The sequence below is a fragment of the Neocloeon triangulifer genome, unplaced genomic scaffold, assembly GCF_031216515.1.
Source record: "Neocloeon triangulifer isolate White Clay Creek 2 clone unplaced genomic scaffold, ASM3121651v1 ptg000013l, whole genome shotgun sequence".
Classification (NCBI taxonomy): domain Eukaryota; kingdom Metazoa; phylum Arthropoda; class Insecta; order Ephemeroptera; family Baetidae; genus Neocloeon; species Neocloeon triangulifer.
The window spans coordinates 6,566,989-6,589,983 of NW_026775555.1; the positions used below are offsets into that span (position 1 = coordinate 6,566,989).

General features: G+C 34.1%; 2 protein-coding genes across 4 annotated transcripts; one reads left to right on the forward strand and one right to left on the reverse strand.

The window, feature by feature from the left end:
* Positions 1 to 1,080: 1,080 nt before the first annotated feature.
* LOC132198544 (harmonin) lies at positions 1,081 to 21,329 on the forward strand. 3 transcript variants are annotated; one of them, XM_059622602.1, is made up of 18 exons: positions 1,083 to 1,318; positions 2,773 to 2,840; positions 3,616 to 3,699; positions 8,691 to 8,892; positions 8,948 to 9,056; positions 13,392 to 13,416; positions 13,571 to 13,750; positions 13,891 to 14,076; positions 14,453 to 14,597; positions 14,656 to 14,828; positions 14,906 to 14,999; positions 15,372 to 15,515; positions 15,924 to 16,031; positions 16,735 to 16,809; positions 17,538 to 17,606; positions 18,382 to 18,674; positions 19,201 to 19,513; positions 20,619 to 21,325. In XM_059622602.1, the coding sequence occupies exons 1-18, from the start codon at positions 1,244 to 1,246 to the stop codon at positions 20,670 to 20,672; spliced, it is 2,397 nt and encodes a 798-aa protein (XP_059478585.1). In that variant the 5' UTR covers positions 1,083 to 1,243; the 3' UTR covers positions 20,673 to 21,325. The 3 variants fall into 3 exon arrangements, with proteins under 3 accessions (XP_059478586.1, XP_059478585.1, XP_059478587.1); XM_059622603.1 differs by lacking the exon at positions 13,571 to 13,750 and having other exon boundaries at positions 1,081 to 1,318; positions 20,619 to 21,329; XM_059622604.1 differs by lacking the exons at positions 1,083 to 1,318; positions 2,773 to 2,840; positions 3,616 to 3,699 and adding an exon at positions 5,266 to 5,465 and having other exon boundaries at positions 20,619 to 21,323.
* Positions 21,243 to 22,931, reverse strand: LOC132198545 (dolichyl-phosphate beta-glucosyltransferase). The gene is made up of 7 exons (XM_059622605.1): positions 22,698 to 22,931; positions 22,462 to 22,636; positions 22,186 to 22,394; positions 22,020 to 22,128; positions 21,721 to 21,964; positions 21,582 to 21,667; positions 21,243 to 21,524 (listed from the first exon to the last, which is right to left on the reverse strand). The coding sequence occupies exons 1-7, from the start codon at positions 22,770 to 22,772 to the stop codon at positions 21,415 to 21,417; spliced, it is 1,008 nt and encodes a 335-aa protein (XP_059478588.1). The 5' UTR covers positions 22,773 to 22,931; the 3' UTR covers positions 21,243 to 21,414.
* Between the last annotated feature and the right edge of the window lie 64 nt (positions 22,932 to 22,995).

Genomic DNA, 22,995 nt, shown 5'->3' on the forward strand with positions numbered 1-22,995 from the left:
TGTATATAAAATATTATTTCTAAAAATAATGTGTGTAAATAGATAAATCAATTATCAGCTCTTTTATAAATTCCATAAAATAATTATAAATTATAACAAAAGTTTTACAAATTTTATTTTAATTGGTATTTGTGTAATATTTGAGTCTTATTAAGACTAATTAGAAAATAGTTTGGAATGCAAATTTATATTGATGAATTGGTCTTATTTAACCAATGAATATTCAGTCCAGAAAGCAGATAGCAGATAAGTTAATTTTAAACTTTTCCGCATCCATTTATTTCAGATTACTTTTCTTAGGTTTCTATAGATGTTCCAGTAATTATTGTTGTGAACCTTTGGGCCATCATCATTTTAATATTGTTGCATGACAATTTTTTGAAAACGTGCTTACATATGAAAATCATTTAAAATCTTTTCAATAACAGCTCATGAATAAGGGTTGCAACGCAACCGAAACTATCATAGCAGAGATTTTCTGTATCGCTCACAATAAAAAAAATAAATAAATAAATAAAGTTGCTCATCTTCACCAAGTAGGCCGGATTCCATTAAATAAAAGTATACTTTTTATGTTCAATTTCTTGAATTATTTGTGCGGCTCAACATCTTAGTTATAATTTTGTGTACTATAGGTGCTTGAACTGTGAAAATCAAAACAAAGAGCCTAGATTAATTTTACCACTAAGTGCAATATTAATTTCAATAGCTTCAAGAAACTTATAAAAAAGTGGAAGGTCCAAATTAATAAAAAAAAATTATAATAGAATTCATAATATATTTGCGTGCCTTTTGTAAGCAAATTAAATATGAGAACACACAATTAAATATTAAACACACATTTTAATAAAATCAAATTTGCATGAATAAAGCGAATTAAGTTAAACTTTTATTAGCAAAATTTATATGGAGTTCAATGCAAATTTACTTTCGGACTTGACGGCATTTTTTTTTTTCAACGATTGATGTCAGCAAAATCATCAGCACCACTCAACATTCGCGTCAGCTCGATCAAAAAGCGTCCGGCAGATTTCGGCGCGTAATCTCTCTTTCTGCGGTATATAGAGATAAGACAATGAGCACCCACCGCACATATAGTGGGTCTGTGTCGGAATAGGCGGCGATCGAGCTAATTTTACAGCGGTGTTGGCCAGCGCTGGTTCTCTACTTGCTAACTGAATTATAACGGAGGGGCCAGCGGCCGCAGCAAGACGCACGCACGCCGAGCTCCACAGCAACAGTCATGGTCAGCAACCCTTTGGGCACAAGTGCCTCCGAGCACAAGGAACACACCCCCATGCAAGTCCTCCAGTTCAAGGTAAATAATTTTTTTAAATAATATTGAATTATAATTTTATGTTTTGCAATGCCTGAAAAATTCTGAACAAAAATAGAGTCCACACAATGAAAATATAAATAAATTTTTTTTTTAAATTTATTTGGTAAAAGGTTGCATAATATAAAATAATTAAATAATATAAAAATTAAAAGCAACCGCTTGCCAATTTCAGATTATTTCAACAATTTTTATTGAAGTTTTTAAGAAATAATTAATTGTAAAACTTTGCAATTTATTGGAGAAAATGTCAAAAATTACCTGGCACCGTCGAAACTGAAAGTCCTTTCTCTAGAAAAGATGAAAAACACGCAAGACCTTGTGTAGCAGGCGCGCAAAGTCAAGGATTTTGATAATAAGACGTCAAGATTATGCAGAAAAAGCTTTTGAGAATACCAATTAACGTCGGAGAGTTTAATTAAAACAGTATATTTTCTAATTCTAGTGATTTTTCTATATTCCAAATTTAATGTGGGAGAGGTTTTTCTTAATTATTATCAAAGACAATTAGTGTGATAAAAATGACGTACTAAAATATTTAAGAGAAACAACTCGCTGTTCTTTGTAATATAATCGCACTTATCAATAAGTTCAATGGAAAAGCCAAGTTAACTGATAGGACATTTATAATTTAATCTCTTTTATTCCATCAATCAAAATTGAAATTTGCCCTATGAGAATTCTCGAATGAATTGCACCTGTAATCAAAATTTTCCTTTAAAAAATTAATGAAGAGGACATTTTGAGAAATTCTGATTTGTTTTTCTATTGAAAAGAATAATAATTAGATTTTAGAGCTTCTTTTCCAAAATTTTCAGTTCTCTAAATCAGCGTAATTTCAAATAATAACAATTTATTACTTTTTCATTAAACAGTTTATAAAGCATGTGTGAATATGGATGAAAACTTCTAGCTAGCACTTTTAGATTTACAGATAAAGAGCAATAACCGAACCCACGATATTAAGCATCAAGAAAATTAAGATTAGCCTAATGATAATTTTCGCCAGTTTGCTTTGACTAAAAGCGTTCTTGAGCCGCCGCAAGCTTTTTATGACGTTTTCAATATATATTGAATTCACTCACTGACAATGCATATGCGGCGAAGAGAAGAAGCGCTATCTCGTAACTTAATTGCGTATGACTCATGCTGTTGTTTGATCGATAAACAATTAATTTCACCTGCTCATTTTCGCATGCGGAATTTTTTGTATAATCCGGGATTAAAATAAATTTTACCTGGAAATGTGCAATTAAAAATGAATTGTATACTTTTTTAAACATTTTTGCTTAGAAAAATAAAGCTCACAATAGATAATTAAATGTTATGTAACACAAACAAATGAGAATAGGCTTTGAATAATTATTTATTTTGAACTGATCAAAACGTAGACTTGATATTATTTTAGCAGTAAAAATATTTTTATTTAATTATAGGTTGTGACGCTGATCGACAACAAGGAGGAAATTGACGAGTTCAATGACACAATCGACAAGTACATGACGTGAGTATGAATTATTTAATAAATTTCCACGGCAGTTTGTAATTTATGAGTTGTGAAGTGATGTAGCGCGTGGAGAGTGAAAAGCAGGCGAAAAAATAAGCAGCAAACAGCGCGCATAACACGATTCTTGTTATGTTTTATTTCCTTCTTCTTCGTGGCCGTAATGTGAACCACGGATTTTAATGAGCTCGAAGGAAAAAAGCTCGCTTAAGTGCAAAATTCTCGATTCGAAACCTACAAATTTACTAACACAACAGCAAATTGAGCAAATCTACGGGATCAATAGAAACTATAGGGTGTGTTCTATTGTTTTCCAAAAATTATCTCTCCTAATTCGACGTTGTTGAATAATGCTTAACCGGAAAACACTTGTGCAAATAACACTTAAAACAAAATCAAAGGCGGCCTCCTTTGGTGAAGTGGCTATTGTTATACTTTAAAACTATTTTTGTGCTAGCTTTTGTTTTATGTTACCAATTTATTGATTTCAATATTATTAATTTAATTTTACAATTTTAAATTTTATAATATTTTAATACTTTTTAAAATTGATTTTTTTCTTCTAAATTTGCAATGCTTCTACCACAGAGATAATAACCTCACAAAATTTAAATTTATAAATGAAATTATAAATAAATAAATTGACTTTGTTGAAACTTTAATTTTTATTGTATCCCCAAGAAATTTAATTTTTTGAGCACGGTTTGCTTTTTTATTTTATTATGTCACATCTAGCAATGGATGAATAAACAAGAATTAAATATAATATTTTCAGGAACCACAAGGTCGTGGCACTGGTTAAAGGCCTGAAACAAATCATAAAACTGCCAGCACGGTTGCAGCTCTTTGACGACGTCAGGCAAGTAGAGTATTTTACGTTAAATAATTCATCTCGAAAAAGGGTTAAGCACATTTATCTCGTTCATTTGTTTCTCTATTTCCGCCAATTCTCACATAAATCCAGTCGTGCGAACGAATTCCGCGCAAACCTCAAAGCGATCTCTTTCTTTGTTGCGCGATTATTTATTATTTGATTGCTCTCGTTTCAGCGACTTGAATTGAAAACTCGGGTGCCTCCGCCGCATCCGCTCGCGTTGTTTTGCCTTTTCTCGCGCACACCTCATTCATTTCTGCTGCCGTGCGCGTTTTTGAAAAGCACAGGCCGTGTTTCCGCCTTGCAATGCAACATTATTGTACATATATACTTTGGACATTAATCGCGTTCGCGGCGCTGGCAAAAGCAGGATTCAAATTACACTTCATGCAAAGCTCTTATCACAAATTTATACTAAAAATTTATGAAAATATCAAGATTTAATTAAAAATGCATTGGTAAAAGAAAAATTTTTTCTTCAAAATTTAAGGTGAACAATTTTCCAGAAATTAGAATAAATTACTTACTTTCTATGTCCCCTTGCATGGATATTATTAAACTAATTTTATTTAATAATATTTTCTTTCTCTCTTTAACTTTCAAAAAATGAGAAAGAAAGGAAGATGTAGAGCGCAGTTAGGGGCTTTTTGCGAGTCTGATTGCGATTCGGTCCAAACGTGCAGCCTAATTAAGTGGATAAAGTATTCAAAACAAGGTGTTTTTCTTAAATTTCACGCTCTGCCGTGTGTGACTAAGGACGGCCAAAACACAGTAAGTCGCACGAGTTTTTCCTATGATGCGCTACGATGGCCTTTGGAGTGACCTACGGTGAACTTGCTATATTTACAGAAGCAAGACAAAATGATAATAGGGTTTTTTTAAATGACATTTTTTTTAATGGAAATGAACAGGTGAATGGGTCGAATTTGTTTTGAAGTTTTGGAACCAAAGAAGTAATAATTATTGTTATAAATAAAAATGAATCAAAAATTTAAAAGCAAAATTATCATTATAGAATTTAGATCATTTTATTTTTTTTAGAGGGAAAAATTATAGCATTAAATTACGTTTAAAAATTTTAATTTGTACAAAATGTTTTAATTATTACAAATAAAAATACGGAAGAAAAGAAAAAAATAATTACAAATTATACAAAAATATTTATCATTTAAATTTCTTTATTAGCGTCATTAGCGTAACCTGAAATTTGCATCATTCTTATCGGCTATTACGACCTTCCCATTTAATAAATAACGAGTCACCTTCATAAAAAGTGAAAATGCGCGATTGAAGCGCGTTGCTCATCCTCAGCATTTATCTCTTTCACTAATTACATGCTGGTGATCGGAGCTGACCCAGTTTTCATCTATCCGAACTGAAAATTAGATACATTTTTACGACATGCGCGTAAACGAATATTATTTATATTTTTTGGAGAACGAAATACGCGCGCGGCGCGTCGGCTGAGTGGTCGCGTATTTTACGCCCTCGGTCCCTTTTCCTTCCGGCCCTACAATTCAGTGCAGTGGTGGCCAGAGAGTTGAACGAGTGGGATCGCGAGCTGCTGCTGTTCACCGCCGCGGCTTCCTCTGACTCGCTTTCAAAACACACATGTGCTTTTTCACTGCTGTCAAATGTGGAGTTCAGTTTTTGTGTTAGTCTAGTGCTGGGATTTAACTTCAAATGAGATGCAAAAGCACGCGTGATTTGTGAAACAAAATAGTTAACTTGATCTGTGTTCATAACAGCAGGTAAAGAAAGATATTGATTAAATAATTGTGTCTGATAATAATTTTAAGCAAGTTGATTTTTACAATTTACGTTGTAATATTAATCATGGAATTTGAATTTTATGTAAAAATTATTCTTCAATTCATTCCTAAAACCCCACCCTCCCAAAAGTAAAATAAATAATTTTAATTTTGTTATAATTGCAGTTGAAATAATGTAAAGTTAGGTTAATATTTCCATAAATTAAAAATTTAAATGATAATCACTTTTAAATTTGCAACAAAACTTTAAATTTATTTGAATATTGAATTTTTTAATTTATTAAAGTTTTTGGAATTAATATTTTGATTTGTTTTAATTTTTTACTTAAAAAATATATACCTTATTATTATCATCAACTTATCTGTTTTTTAAATTTGATAGATACTTCAAGCATTATTTAAACTATTAGTTGTTGGACACACAAAAATATAAAAAGTTGGATCTGAATTTAATAATTAAATAGTGTTAATCTTAAACGATTCAACTTCATTTGTAATTTAATTAGTCATTTAATTATCCACGCAAATGCTTTCAAGATGATACTCTAAAATAATTAATTTACCTCTCTAAATCCAAAACAATTATCAGAATTCCTCTCTTCACAGAGAGCTGCTGGTTGATAAGAATGACGTTGAAGGGTTAATTAAATGATTCCAGAAGTGTAAAAACCTGAGCTCATAGAGTACTTTTGCGTCCATTGCTCGGTCACATGATGCAAATTTTATCATACAAAAAGTGACGGTTGCGAAAATATGAGTCTCCAATTAATCTCAAGCGCCTCTCTTTGTTATTGTTCAGGGCAGATGACCGACCCCAAGGTTAGGAAGTTGTAATTGCAGGAGAGAGAGGCGAAATTTTAATTTTTCGGTGCTCAAGTTCACTGTCACTCTTGCGAGGACAATAAAGCCATGCAGTGACGTGTCCCAGTGAAAAGCGCGCACGTGTAAAAAAATGCTTTTAATTTTTTAGTGCAAAACTAGGACGCGCAGAGTGAAAATAAATTTATTTTGCCATTCCAACGTTGCAAGAGGATATTACCAAAATCGTAAAATTGGTGATTGTGTTCTTTGGCCTGATGAAGTGCATTAGAGTCGCAGGACAATGGAGGACAATTGGTTGTTAAAGTTGCCGTAGTTCCTTTTAAAAGCACTTTTGTTTGTGCGGATGAAAGTATTATTCTGTGGAATCACTTTATTTGATTTAGAAACTCTTGAAGGGCTGGTCCGTGTTGTTCCAAGAATGTTTTTAATTTTTATTTAATTTTTTTTTAAATGTTTTTTTTATTTAAAAATGAAATAAATAATGAAAATTTGATATCAAATGAAAAAAAATGCCCTGCTATAAATTTTAGATAAATTTTTACTGGATAGAAATGGTTAGAAACTTCATTTCTAAATTTTAATTCATTTTCAATAAATTTAAAATTATCCATCCCTATAATTTGCAAGTCACATTTCTTATTATATTTTAATTTTTTAATGCTGTAGCAGCGGAATTGAGCAAAATTCAAATGTACTTTTTCAATATTTACCACAAATTAACAGTTATATTTTCCTTCTAATTTAGTTATTTGGCCTTCCTTTTTTATCGGTAATAATTTCATATTACTTTTTAATATTACATTGAAACCATTTAAACTATCTATCGCAAAATTTTATTTGAACACGTGTCCTTTCGTTTTACAACACAAAGTTTTTCTTTTATTGTTGTCATTAGTTTGGGTATACTATTTATATAAATCGCTCTGAAGCAAAGTACCGAATCGGCTCTTCCTTATGTAATAATAGAAAGAAGCGTGAAATGCACCCACACAAATGTCAGCACCACCAGCTGCTGAAAGATATAGATTTCCGCAATTCGCTCGCAATCAATTTTATTAGATGGTTTTCTCTTTGCTTCTTGGATTCACTAGCTGACTTGCGTGAGAATAAAAAGTGTAAAAAATCATTACGCGTGTGTGACGAATGCCATATGATCAAAGAAAGAAAGTCTCGGCGAAAGTACAACAAATTCGTCCATCACGACAATTTATTTATTTAATAACGCGCAAAAAAAATGAAACATTTATTTCCTCAAATAACGATTTCAAGTGCATCGGAGCGCGTCCGGCAGACGATCTTTTAGCTCAAATAATATGTATGTGTGTCACTCGGGACCAGCTTTGGTATGTTAGTTGAAGCAGACTTTACTTTTAAACACGCCATAAACTTTTGAACGCACCAATTTTATTGAACTTTCTTCAATTTCACTCCTGCCAAAGGAAACGGCGCATAAATTAATTTCGCCGATAATTGACCCGCGGCATGAAAAAGGCGAAAACTCGTCGTAATCACATAGGATAGCCTTTTTAGCCAGCGATGCGTTTTTAGGTTTGGTCAGTTGAGTTATTTGCTTTTGGAGAAAGAGTGCAATTAATTTATGCCCGAAAACTTTGGTCCGATAAAAAGTAATGAACAAGCTGCTGATAACAGAGTGGCGCACGTGTAAACAGCGGTATCCATTTCGTGTGAGAGATGATTAATCTTTTTCGTGAGAGAGAAAAGTACAAGATTAATTGCTAATTGCTTTGCTTCTATAAAAAATAGAATTAATTAAAGATTATGTAAGCTATAAAATACAGCAAATTGTAAACTGAAGAAGCATAGACCAAACTAACAATTAGTCTGAAATCTAAAATTAAAATAATTGTTATTAAATATAATTATTACTTAAATTTTATTTAGTTAAAAATTAACACATTACTCTGCAATTATAATGTATTAAAATTAAATTCTTAGAAAAACAGACAAGTCTGTTTAGGTCTAAATTTTAAATTTATAATCTAATTCACGATTTAATTTGGTTCAACAAATCAAAACTTTTATTTATTACATAAGTAAAATAAATATTATTTCTTAAATTAATAAAAAAATAACCTTTAAATTTAAAAATCCTCATTATTAATGTTTATATCAAGGAACATTAAATTTATTTTTTCATTAATGAGTTGAAAATAAACGTTTCTCTATTATTTATTATTTAACAGATTTTGATTATGTCAATTGAGGAATCGGATGGGATAGCTTACGAATTCCAAAAAAATAAATATGTGTGCAAAATAAAAAATAAATTAGTTTTTATAATCTTTGAATATTTTCACAGGAATTTTTCTCGAATTTCCTGTCCAAAAATTAATTAAAATAATTTTAAATTACATTATTTAGACGCATCGTGCCGCTGAGCCAGCAAATGGAGTACAACCTTTTGGTGCCATACACCTCAAACAGGACCAGAAATGTCGAGCTCCAGCGACGAGGCCCTTCTTACGGATTTGGTTTCTCGATTCGGGGCGGTCGTGAACACGGAACCGGCTTCTTTGTTTCGTTTGTCGAAGCAAACTCGGAGGCCTTTTTCCAAGGCCTCAAGGTATGAAGAAGACGCCCGAACTATTTGCACTTAAACTCGCGTCTCTTTCTCGCAGATTGGAGACCAGATCGTCCGAATCAATGGTTTTTCAGTCGAATACGCGATTCACAGGGAAGTCCTTCAACTCATCCAGAGCAGCACCCACCTCTATCTGAAAGTTCGCAGTGAGTAAATTAATAATTTAATTAATTACAATAATTACAAGTCGCAGATTAAATAAAAAGTGTTTATTATTTTTCCAAATACACAGAACGCGAAATCAGTGCAGGCTATTTTTAAAAATGACTTCAGCCACTTGAATTGAAATCTCAACACAAAACGCGCCGCTTTGAAACGGTGCGAATTACGCATTAATCTCAGTTAATCAGCTCGCACCATCTCTTCTTGTTCGACAATATTAATGATTTTGTTCGAATAATTATGAGAAGTGCTCCGTGTCGCCAGTAACTTGTCTGCGTTTTTCTTGACATTCCATTTTGCATAGCCTGCAATCAAAGGTCGTTCCGCCAGCACGTCAAATCAGAGCAGCGCACAATCGCAGCTAACGTGATCCGAGTGAGATTAGATTGGAATATTTAGGTAGCCAGATTTGATTGTCATCCGGACTGTCATTCTATAACGCAAACACAATGTTGCCAAAAAGAAATAAAAAATTTGCTTGATTTCTGAATTAATTTTAAATTATAATTTGTATTTTGAATTGACTTTTAATTTTGTTATATAATTCTTTATTTTAAAATTTATATTTTTAATATATTTATTAAGTAAAATAATTAATTTTTATTCCATGTACAAATTTTTTTGCATGCATGCAAAAATTTTAAAATAACTTAATTAATTCATATTTAAATCCTATTTTTACAATTATTTTACAAGCTAAAATGAATTCGAATTGAATCAAACTTAATGACTTAGTCCATTTTTTAAACAGTACAGAACAAAGACTCTGATTAATTTATTTCAAAGCGGCCGCCAATTTGCATTTTTCCGCTAACATGCTCTCAGATTTCACTTTCCAATTGTATATTTTAAAATGGAGCAAACGTTTTTTACTGAGGGGGAATGTTATTTGCATCCGAAGCTCTCGATTGAAATCCATACGCACAACAGAAGCCGTACGCTTTAGGCTGGTTTCCAATTCGCCATTACGTTATTCGTTTACGCATTACGTTGTTCGTTTTGCCAAGGAAATCGTATAAGCCGTTTCCAATTCACCAAAACGATACACGTAAACGGAATCCGAGTACAGCAAAACGTATAAGCGGTTTCCGATTCGCCAAAACGTACTCCGTAAACGTATTATGAGTGCCGACAGTGGTTTCCAATTCGCCAAAACGGACTCCGTAAACGTATTACGAGTGCCGACAGTGGTTTCCAATTCTCCAAAACGTAGTACGTTTACGTGCAACTCATTCCGAGCACCAAACGTGCTTCATACGTGATACGTACGTCGTTTTAATAAAAGTGCAACTTTTTGTTTCCGCTTCTGAATCATTATAATTGGTGCTTGTAATGAATTCTTAATTATCTCATCCATTTGAGTATAAAGTCCCTCAATTAGAGTTAATTTTCCACCAATTAAGTTAATTCGGTTATGGGGGTGAGCGGGGATGAGTTGAAGGAAATTAGTTTTATGTCAAGTGCGTAACATGATTATAGGCTAAAATTTTGTGAGGAAATCAATGGTGTATTTGATTTTAATGAAAAATGTTAATTTCAACCCTTAATTAGCAATTAACTCAAATAAAAACAAATTGAAGTGCAATACATGACATTAGGGTAAAATTTGAAGCCCAAGCGATTGCCAGCATCAATTTTGCGCTATCAATTTAATTTCATCCCCTAAATTGAAAAATAATGATGTTCACACAAATTTTAGAGCGAGACATTTTTAAATGGTAAAATTTGACGCCAAATCGTTTGCCAGAAGTTATTTTGCTCTAGAAAAATAATTTCAACCCCTAATTTGAAATTTCACGAAATTAACAACAATTTCAGAGCGAGATATGTTTAAGTGGTAAAATTTGACGCCAGATCGTTTACCAGAAGTTATTTTGCTCTAGAAAAATAATTTCAACCCCTAATTTGAAATTTCACGAAATTAACAACAATTTAAGAGCGAGATATGTTTAACTGGTAAAATTTGACGCCAGATCGTTTGCCAGAAGTTATTTTGCTCTAAAAATTTAATTTCAACCCCTAATTTGAAATTAATCAAAATTAACAACAATTTCTGAGCGAGATATGTTTAAGTGGTAAAATTTGACGCCATATCGTTCGCGAGAAGGTATTTTGCTCTAAAAAATAATTTCAACCCCTAATTCGTAATTTTATGGAATTAACAACAATTTAAGAGCGACAGTTGCTTTATGTATGTAATTTTAATGCTAGATCGATTTTCAAATGTTATTTTGCACTTAATTTGCTTAATTTTAGTTTCAACCCCTGATTTCCTTATTTATTAACTATTGTTTAATTTTTTTTTTTAGTTAAGTATGGCAATCAATGTGGCCATAAATTCGCTAAATTCAACTCATATCAACAAGTCTCGCTCTTAAGTTGTTGTTAATTTCATATAATTTCAAATTAGGGGTTGAAATTATTTTTCTAGAGCAAAATAACTTCTGGTAAACGATTTGGCGTCAAATTTTACCACTTAAACATATCTCGCTCTGAAATTGTTGTTAATTTCGTGAAATTTTAAAATTAGGGGTTGAAATTATTTTTCTAGAGCAAAATAACTTCTGGCAAACGATTTGGCGTCAAATTTTACCATTTAAACATGTCTCGCTCTAAAATTTGTGTGAACATCATTATTTTTCAATTTAGGGGATGAAATTAAATTGATAGCGCAAAATTGATGCTGGCAATCGCTTGGGCTTCAAATTTTACCCTAAAGTCATGTATTGCACTTCAATTTGTTTTTATTTGAGTTAATTGCTAATTAAGGGTTGAAATTAACATTTTTCATTAAAATCAAATACACCATTGATTTCCTCACAAAATTTTAGCCTATAATCATGTTACGCACTTGACATAAAACTAATTTCCTTCAACTCATCCCCGCTCACCCCCATAACCGAATTAACTTAATTGGTGGAAAATTAACTCTAATTGAGGGACTTTATACTCAAATGGATGAGATAATTAAGAATTCATTACAAGCACCAATTATAATGATTCAGAAGCGGAAACAAAAAGTTGCACTTTTATTAAAACGACGTACGTATCACGTATGAAGCACGTTTGGTGCTCGGAATGAGTTGCACGTAAACGTACTACGTTTTGGAGAATTGGAAACCACTGTCGGCACTCGTAATACGTTTACGGAGTCCGTTTTGGCGAATTGGAAACCACTGTCGGCACTCATAATACGTTTACGGAGTACGTTTTGGCGAATCGGAAACCGCTTATACGTTTTGCTGTACTCGGATTCCGTTTACGTGTATCGTTTTGGTGAATTGGAAACGGCTTATACGATTTCCTTGGCAAAACGAACAACGTAATGCGTAAACGAATAACGTAATGGCGAATTGGAAACCAGCCTTATTTGCAAAGAACTGTTTTTTTTTTCTGGCGAATATCAAACTTCTGAAGCCAATCGAATGTGTTTGGGGACTTCTTTAATTATATTTGATCGCTCTATCGCTCTTTATTTACTTTGAGGAAGAGATAGTGAAAGATTTAAGCCCCTGAATGTTATTTTAAGGCTTTTGGTGAATGTCAATGTCAATTTTTTTTTACTGCTATTGACATGTAATTCTCTCTGGAATATCTTAAAAGGCAAGGCGGCCACTAATCTTCCTTTTTATTACCTTTTTATACTTTAAGAATCATACAATGTTATTTGCATTTTTGGCACAAAAATTAAAATGAACCTTTTTTTAATAATAGAAAATCTAATTTTTCCTAAATAGTTCGATAAATTTTAGATTATAATTAGAAATAACTTTTTCTACTTAAAGTTAGAATTCCGTGAAGCTTTTGGGGAAAATGATTAAAAATAATAATATTTATTTTATGTGTAGATAATTTTTTTTCATTATTTGCAATTGTAGTGTTTTCATGAGACGCAAATTCAATGAAAATGATGAAATTTACTCTCTGCCGCGGATGCAAATGATTTTGGCCGCAAGTGCAGCGTGGCGTGACGCCAATTTCGAGCAACCCTCGCGCGTTTCCTGTCAGCGACACCGCTCTCTCCCCCTCCCCAGCACCAAACTCTAAACTCTCTGCACCTGGCGAAAAATACACCTTGCAGGTGAAACGAAACACCCCCTTGTTCTCTTTTTACCGCCCCGCCCGCTGCAATTCATTCGAAATCAATTAGACACAGGTCGCACTTTTCGACGGGTTATTGATCGGTGCCATCACTGGTTCCTCTCTCACTCGATCAGTGATCAGCCAGACAGATACAGGCACAGACACTTTTACACATCACTTTTACCAACTGCATCTGTTGTTATATTTTCAATTAAAAATAAATTATACTTTTTCAGGCGTTGGAATGATTCCAGTCAAAGAGTAAGTATTATTTATTATTATTTAAAAATAAATTATTAATTTTTCACTGCATGTTATTAATTTTTGCACATTTTTCTTTCTTTCGTTTGCGCATGATTATTATTTTACTAACGGCACCAATTTATTTTTTCCACTTTTCCTTCTGCACGATTAGTGGCAACTTTGACATGACCGAGGAAGAACTGTCCATCTTGCTGCATTACAATAACAGACCCGAGCGGGTTTCCCTGCCTTCGAACATTGGTTCCTCCAGACGCTCGGGTGTTGACACAACCAGACACGTGCCACCCAGTCTGGGAGAAACTGGCCGTAGCATCAGTCTGAACTCCGTAACGTACGCACCTTTCGCTGCTTCTTTCACATTTTTACACGCTTTTCTCACTAACCTTTTTTTTTTAATTTACTCTGGTTTGAATTGAAATTTCACACAAAAATAAAAATTTGAATGAGCAATTGAATGCCACGCTTTTGCAGCAAGAAACACGACTCGTTGACCTGGCAGATGGTCGAAGGACAACGGTCCGTTTCACCTACCCACTCTTCAGGTCGCACTCTGACACGCACATACTCAGAGGGCTCAATACTTGACAGGCAAATCGAAGAGACCAGGGACATCAAACTGTACCTGGACCTGACCGAACATTCAAGCTTAGGCGTCAGGTGAGCATCTTTAAAATTTTCCAAAATTTTATCAAACCAAGATGATATTAAAGAAAATTGAAATGTTGGAATGAAAATTCACTCTCGTATAGGAAAATTAAAAAAGCTGAAACTAAAATAAGATGCCATTGTTGGCCAACCTTGAAACAAATAATCTGTTGAAATGCTCGCATCTCCTTGCCAAATTAATTCTAGAAATGATTAGTTCCATTGAATTGAGTTTTCAAGGAAAAAATTTCAATTTTATTTATATTATTAAATTCTTTATAACGGCTTTTTTAATAAACTTAAATCCACAAATGGATAAACAAGTAATTTTCTTTTTTTTCAAATGTACAATAAATCTGAAAATAATTTCGTCATATTTTTTGGGTAGCATCTGCAAGGGAACAAAACAGCGACCTGGAATTTTCATTCAAAGCACTCGCGAGAACAGTTTGGCCCAGGAGGCTGGATTCCTCCCTGGAGACCAAATTATCGAATGCAACGGCTCCAATTTCGAGGACATTGAATTCAAAGAGGTCCGTCTATTTACTGCACAATTATGAAAAATTTTAGAAATAATATTTTCGTCTGCAGGCTGTAAAAATTTTGAAAGATTCAAAACATCTCGATCTTGTGATCAGACGGGGAGTCGTCGGGATGGAATTTTTCGGTGAGAGTTCTGGTTACAATTCGTCATCAAGCAGTGTCAATGGTGATCACCACACAGATGGAAGCAAACGCCTTTCCTTGATTACGGAAGACCCGGAGTAAGAATTATTTTATTTGAGATTAATGATGAGTTCGATTGTGCTGACATGCAAATTTTTTCCGCTTAATTTCACAGGGACGGCGAACGTAGCCGGTCTAACAGCCGTAGAGGCCCTGATGAAGCTCTGACCGTTGTGATGGAACATCCTGCTGACACAGTTGATTCTAAGGTCGGTCATTGTGAAATTCTCTTTTGTGTGCGCTCAGCCGGGGCGATCGGTTACTACGCGCTATAAATCGCGAACGCCTGCTTTTGTAGAATGTAGGCAGCATGCACGGCTTAGGGACTTGCCAGGTTGCATAAAAAACATTAATATTATTTTTGTGGTCCAAATTGCCAAGTTTTTCTTATACAGTTTCAGTAAAAGGAAGTAAAATCCTCTTAAATATTTTTTTTTTTTTTTTATTTTTTCACTTGATTATTTCAATTATAATTTTTCCAATTTTTCGTAGGAAAATTCAGATATTTTTCCATTTTTTGAGGTATTTAGATGCAAATTTTAATTGCAATTTAAAAAATTATATAAAATATTATATTTCAGGAGACTTTGGTCCGAGTTTTAGTGCACAGAGAGGCTGATGAGGAGCATCATCACACCATGAACCCACTGGCTCAGAGCTCTTCGGGAAGCTCTCTTTCCAGTTTTTCCTCCGCCGTCAGTCTTGAAGCCAAACGCAGAGCAGAGGTAAATTTCTAAGTCTAAGCTTTAAATAATTGGATTATATAAATTATCATTTTTCCCTTGGCCTTGGCTTTTGAGCCGGGTGTTTGATATGGCGTGTTATTGAAAAGGCTAATCTTAATTATTTTTTTCTTTATCCGCGTGACAACCACCAACTTATATGCCAAATGGCGCAAATCAAATTATAATTTGTAAGCCGCCTCTTTTATCATGAATTCATGGGTAAAGAAATTAAGTAGCCAGTTTATCTCTGCAGGAAATTAAATTTGCATTCCATTCTCTAATCGTTATCGACGGAGTTTAATTAATAATTGCATTAGTCGTCGGTGAACATCTAAAATCCGAGCACTTAGCAAGCTTCTGAGTGCATTCGCCGTTAGCCATTAATCCTCCTTTTTTTATTGTTCTCAGAGGCGCGAAGTAGATGACAATATCAGCATTTCGTCGGACATGCGACGGCCAAGCAGGGACGTGACCATCAAGGCCCTGCCGGCCGAGAGGAGGGAAAAGCATGCGCAGGTTAGTCCCTCTCCTTTCCACAGCAATTGGATGATGGAACCATTAATAAAAATAAAAGCTTTTGCGATAATTATGTGACATCTGAAAAAAGCAAGTTGAGATAAAATTGAGATAAAATCTTCTTAAACATCAAATTGCTTGTTAATCACAACAAAAAATTTTAAAATCTACCATGTAATACAATCGAAAGGTTTAAACGATGCAAATGGATTTTTTTGATAGTGGAATAACAAATTATTCAAGCTTATCTTTAGTTATTTGTGATTGGCCCGCCATAGTGCGTAGAACTAAAATTGAAATTATTTAATCAATATATTTCCATAATGTTCCATCGCAAGTAACGAGTGTCGGGGACAATGAACATCAACGTAATGCAATTATCCAAACTTCTCTAAGAATAATACGTTTAGGGATTAAAATTTATTTCTTTTTAGAATTCAGTAAACTCTTGTTGAGAGAAAAATAATTTAACATTTATTTATTTTTAGCTGATATTTCCAAAATATGGATAATTTATAAATAAAAAATTTGAATTCATAGTTGCATCTACATTTTTTTTTATTCATTTTTTTAATAAACTATCAAAAGATTTGGCCTGCCTTTAATTAAATTTTTATCCTCTCATCTTAACATTCCCTTTTTAACATTTTGTTTTCTTTGCGAAAAATGTTTTCATGCTTTTAACCCAAGTTTTTTTCCACAGCTCATGCAGGAATTCCAACAAGTCCACAAGACCATGTTTTCCAGCAACAACACCAGAGAATTCAGCACCTACCAGGTGAGAAAGTTATTTATATTTAAAAATTTATTTCGCAATTCAATCAATTGAAACATTTCTCTTCCAATTAAAAAAAGCTAACAAGCAATTGTGTGCCTCTCTCCGTAATTTCAAATCCAATTAAAAATGACAGCGTAAACGTGTGTAACTGCGAAAGTGCTGCTATATAGAGTGCGATAACATCATGACACAAGAGCATGAGCAGGAAGAATCAATTTCGTGCCGCGTCTCTGAAAATGAGCACTTATTGTTTTCACACTTTTGCCAACAAGAAAATGAGACAATGACATCAGCCGACGGTTAAATATTAGTCTAGAAAGAAAGACTTTTCTCGCTTTGCATGGAGGGGAAAAGTCGGAGTAAAAAACGAGAGCGTGATTCAAATCGCGAAATTTATTGCACTTTCAATATACCGACGGCCGCATTGTTTCTGTGTTTACAAAGCGTTGATAAAGCGCCGAAACTTATCGCGTGGTGACTCTTTAATGGCGCCGCGTGCGACTCTTTATGCTCCGAGGAATATACTCGTTCCAGCAGTCGATGAAGACATGCCGCACAGCAACGAGTCCGTCAGACCCTTGGTTACAGTGCGCGCTTACGAAGTACAGTACTTGCATCTCTTGCGTTTTTAAAACCCCTTTGGGTGTTATAGTAATTTTAAATTCAACTTTTGTTTTCTTGTCGAAATGCGTTTACTAAAAGTGCACCCTCGGAAATGTGATTTGCAGGATAGGGCCGAGAGCGCGAGAAAACTTTCAGAAAGAAACGCAGCCGCCGCAAATGCAGCCACCAGACAGGTAATTAAATCGTTTTAATTAAAAATATTTTTAATATAATGCTCATTTTTATAAACTTTATTTATTAATATGTCTCAAATTATTATTTTTTAATTAAATGTAGTTCTTTATTATACATTTTTTCTGGTAAATTACAATCAGTTCATAACTCTGCAGTCATAACTGCAGCTTTACATGGTCTTAATGGGTCAAAAAAGAGCAGCTGCTTTTCATCTTGCCAAAATTGTTGTCCATTTTTATTTAAATGAATTGGAGGAAAATTGATCGGCCCTTTTTGTCAGTAATTTTTAGACAAAATAAAGAAGTTTCTTATCTTCTGATTTCTGATTATATAAAAAAAATCACTGTTTCTTCTCGAAGTTCTGGGCAAACTTTGATGTATTGACGGCTTTGAATGGGATTAACATCAAAATAACCAAAACCAATCAAAATCTATAAACTCGTAGCGACAAAGAAATAGATAAGGACCTTCTAAACTTTGTTTGTTTTCTACTTGAATTATTTTTATGTATCAAATGCTTTTAATAAACCCATTAGCCTCTTTTCTACGTCGTTTAATTTTATCAAATTGCTGGATATAAAGCAATAGTTTCACGTCAAATTTGCTCACAGTTTATTTATATGTGTGTCAGCAGATGCGACTGTAAAAAGTTTATATTGTTTGTTGACCGTGCGTATAAAAGCATAAACGAAATTCCAAATTATGAAAATGGCACCTTGTTAGGCGGGGTAATTGACTATTAATTAGTAATGATACCAATTCCACGGTCTGCAGGTGATGTACCTGGAAAGAAGGTCGAGCGAGTCCGTCGAGATGCCCTCAATGGACACGCTCACCCTGAACCGCGGCTCAAACGGCCAGATCAAGCCGCCGGCCGTCTACTTTGGCGGCAAACCCGGCAAGAGCACCCCTGGGGTGGTCACCATCAACGAGTACCCGACGGACCGACGACCGAGCCCCAACAAACTGGACTTCCTGCCGCACACCAATGGACAACACAACGGAACCCACCAACATGACGACCCGCAAGGAGCCCTATCCAGTGAACTGCACTCTACACTGTCCAGGTATAAATTATCGAATTGATTTAATGTTGAAAATGGTTTATAGCAATTAAATTGAAAGAATCGTTAGTTATTTTCTCTATATGTTGCCTACTCAATTCATTATATTTTTTATTTATTTATATTTATAAACTTATACAATTTAAATTATTGTTTATAGTTTAATTATATTTTAAAAGGATAGAAAGTCTGAATAATTCTAGAAATTTAAAAAACTTGTTTTAAAAGATAGATTATTATTTTTAATAATTTTTTTTCCTTAAAAAATTATTTCAAAAAGAAAGGGTTTAGGACTTAAAAACAGACAGGTGTTTTGCATTTTTTTATCTTTTTTTTTTAATTAAAATTATCGAGATAGTTTTTCTTTTATAGATATCTTAAAAAAAATAACTTTGTTAGCTTTATAAAGAATATCGTCAAAAACCAATATCAAAACAGCTCAACAAAAAAATAAAATTTTATTAAAGAGATGTCAATATTTATATTAATTACATTTTCATTAATTAATTAATTAATCACAATTTCACAGATCTAATCGGCGACAGTTGTCGGAGCCAATGCCAACCCCTCCGCCGCCACCACTGTCCCCGCACCTCCAAGAAAACCACCACGAGCCACCCCGACAGGCAAAAGACCAGGAACGCGAACCGGTCAGGGTAGAGGTCAACGGAGACAGCGCCGATGCCCGAAGCAGGGCCCGCACCAAGCTCCAGGCCATTCACGCCCTGGCCAGGGCGAGGTCACCACCCCCTGTGGTGGCCAAGAAGCCCATCGCCATCCCCTACACTGAACTGGTCAACGCGAGAAACCAGTTGTTGTTCGACGACGCGCTCAGGATCCAGGTGGGTTTCGAACCCGAGTCTTCGGCCGAACACAGCCCCGCGCCCAATTCGCCCCAGATTATTTACTCGCCCCCCGTGTCAAAATCGACTGCCATCGTGAATGGCGCGAATCGAGCCGAGATGATCATGGACGCGCTCTCGAACAAAGTGACAATCAAGTTTCCGAACGGCAAGAGCGCCTCCTCGGCGGGCGCGAAAGGGTTGGACTCCCTTTTGGCGACGGCGCCCCCTCCCCAGACGGCCTGTCAGGGTATTTTGAAGAGCCCCGATCACGACGATCACCCGAAGCATAAAACAGTTATTCAACAGAAGAGCATTACTTTTGGTGAAATGTAAGAAAAGAGCGTGCGATTGAAAAAAAAAATCCAAAAATACACTAACATAGTTTAATAATTAAAAAAAAAACACAAAATATTATTAATCAAATATTAGTTAGGGTTGCGCGTTAAGTCAATTAAATGCTGCATTATATATATAATTCAAACAAACAAAATTAAGCGCTACTCAAAAGTTTCAGATTAAATTAATTATTTAATGTTCACAATCAATATTGTAAAAATTTTAGTCAAACACACATTTCATTTTTTTTTTTGTCATTACTAACATTGAATTTTTTTTATTGTTGATTTTTTTTAAATAGAAAAAACTGGAATAAAAAAACAAGCTACAATTACAGATGAATTTAGACTAAACGCAAAACCCAAATTTAAACACTTATTTAAAAATTAAAAAGCGCACAAAGAATTTCCAAATTTATTCACCTTCAAATAACCAACTTAGCTTTAAAATTACTAATTATTTCTTCTCCACAGCAACCAAATCTGACACCTATGAAGTTTCATTGTAAAAAAAGCTGATATTTAGCATGAAACAATGGTATAAAAATTTCCTTCAAGCGCACGCTCTTACTTGCACCACACCGCACTCTTTCAATACTTTATTACCTTTTTGCTTCGTCCTAACAAAATTAATTCTCTAAACGTCTCTAAATTGATCGCACCTTTCATTTCAGTCTCTTTTCAGGCTTAGCACTTGTATGTTTTAAAAAAAAATCATAATAATAAAAGGACCAATTTATTTTCATTAAATACGCCACTTTTTGCAGAACTACCATGATGACGTGCATTCAAATTCAGGAGTAAATCAGCACCCCAGGTGAATAATTGGAGGACTGAATGTGAAGAGATAAAAATTAGTCGTCGAGGGAAGCGAAGATTAAAAAATTTATGCTTGAAGCCTCTTTCATAATATACATTATAATACTTAGTCCGATATATTATATTTTTGAGTAGGATATTTTTTCAAAGAAAATCAATTTATATAAACACATGAAAGTGGTAGCAGTAGCCATCAAACAATTGATAATACAAATTAATGGCCTGTAAATAATTACGGATTCAAATGAATAAAGAAAGTAATCAATAGCAATTTTTTATTATGAAAGTGTTGATTTTGGTTATTTCTTTTTGTTAGATGCTGTATTTATGGCCAATAATCAATAATGCAATAATTAACAATTTGTTTGCATCATCTGTACTTTATGTGATTGAGATTTCTAAAAAAAAGTTGGCTTATTCATTGGTGATGATCATTCCATCATTTGTATATTTGTATTTCATAGATATATTCATAATTAAATATCCTATTGAGAATTATATGAGTTGTGAATATTCTGAACTTAAATAAATTGAAAAAAAAAAAATATTTTTTGGCTATCACTAAATTTTGAGATTTTTTCAAATACTTTTATTAGTGAGTTTTCAGATGTTTTATTTCAAATAAAAATTGTGGTAAAGATGCAATTACAAAACTATGGAAAACTTTGTATACAAATCAAGCAAAACATGATTCACATGATACATAAAGAAAATCTATAACCGTATTAAAAAAATGCAAAAAATTTATTCTTCCTTGGTCTTCAATCTCCACGCTCCAATGAAATATCTGAGCCAAATCAAGAATAAATCTCGGCCCATTTGCAACCAGCTCCAAACTGGTACAATTTTTGAACCTAAGAACGCAAGTTTAAATTTGTCTTTTAGTTTATTTTGAGAAAAAAATTACGAACCATCGACTTCTGTCCAACGAACAGCAACTTCTGTGATTGGAATTTTAAACTGCTGAGCTATGTACAAAAGCTCAACATCAAATGCCCTGTAAAACACAATTTTTAGTTTTAAAATCTGGGGTTAAAATTTTTTTAGTACCATCTTTCAATGTGCATATTTGAGAAACATTTGAGAGCAGCTGCTCTGGTGAGGAGTTTAAATCCACACTGAGTGTCTCGGATGCCTCGGACTGCAAAGAGCCACACCAGGAAATGGAAGCCGTGCATCAGAAAGGTGCGGAAAATGCTTCTGGATGCAATGGCGTCATCTTCCAAATGCGCCCTGGAGCCGCAAACAATCGCCAAAGCCTTCGCTGCATTTTCAGGGCTTTGCAAATAATCAACTAAATAGAAAATTTTTGAAATAAATATGAGTTTCACGAATAAGTTAATATATACTTTTCAAGCAATCTTTAAGGCTGTCCTCCAGCTTTTCCAAATCTTCAAATTTTGTGGCGCCGTCGGCATCAGCAAACAGCACCACTGCTCCCCTTGTGCTTTGGACTCCCTAACAAATTTTATCTTGTTAATAGTTTCTGTTCCTTTTTTCAGATTTATTAATTACCAGTCGAACTGCTCCTCCTTTTCCTCGATTAGGCTGAAGTTCCAAAACCCTCACAATTTCTGGTGTGTATTGCCTGGAATAATTTTGGGCCAGCTGGACGGTTTTGTCCGTGCTGCCATCACTGACCACGATCACCTCGTACGTGAAGCCAGAAAGATTATTTTTCCGCTGACTCAAGTATTCCAGACACTCGTCCAACATGACGGACACTATAATTGCATGATTATAAAAATTTTTTCAACAAATGATTTAAAAAAGAAAATTATTTATACATACATCGAGCTTCTTCATTGTAGGCAGGAACAACTACTGATAGGCTGACTGCAGACTTTTCCTCCTCCAAAGGAAATTTAATTCTTTGGTTCTCCACCGGATCGAGGAAATAGTTTTCCTTTTCCGAACGGACGATGTTCGGATGGGGTTTGCTTATCTTCTTCAGAACCAAACACAGCTGAAAATTGGAAGATTTATAGAAAAATAATAAAAATAATTAAAATTTTCTTCAAACTGACCAAGACGAAGAGAAGGACTGCCAACAAAAGGCCGTAGAAAATCACAGTGGATAGGAATGAAATGAGACCGTCCATTTCAGCACTCGTCCTCAACTATTCATGGTTCTCGATGTAATAAAAGATTGGTCAGCAGCTTCTCTCAGGACCCACGTCGCACTCCGAAAGGTCGCGAAAAGTATCAACGTATGACACAAGTCAGCTGGATTTGTTTACTACAGCCGGCACGTCGGGTCGCTGTTTACTTGCTTGAATTTCTGTAGGGAGCGATTCTCTCGAACGCGATTTGCTGGGACCATAT

Bases quoted from the DNA above. Each gene is read 5' to 3' on its own strand.
- LOC132198544 (XM_059622602.1), top strand. From the start codon at position 1,244: ATGGTCAGCAACCCTTTGGGCACAAGTGCCTCCGAGCACAAGGAACAC. The intron at 14,077-14,452 runs GTGAGCATCTTT...TTTTTTGGGTAG, and splicing joins CATTCAAGCTTAGGCGTCAG to CATCTGCAAGGGAACAAAAC. The intron at 16,810-17,537 runs GTGAGAAAGTTA...TGTGATTTGCAG, and splicing joins GAGAATTCAGCACCTACCAG to GATAGGGCCGAGAGCGCGAG.
- LOC132198545 (XM_059622605.1), bottom strand. From the start codon at position 22,772: ATGGACGGTCTCATTTCATTCCTATCCACTGTGATTTTCTACGGCCTT. The intron at 22,395-22,461 runs GTATGTATAAAT...ATGCAATTATAG, and splicing joins CTACAATGAAGAAGCTCGAT to TGTCCGTCATGTTGGACGAG. The intron at 21,525-21,581 runs GTTCGTAATTTT...TTGCGTTCTTAG, and splicing joins TCGTTGGACAGAAGTCGATG to GTTCAAAAATTGTACCAGTT.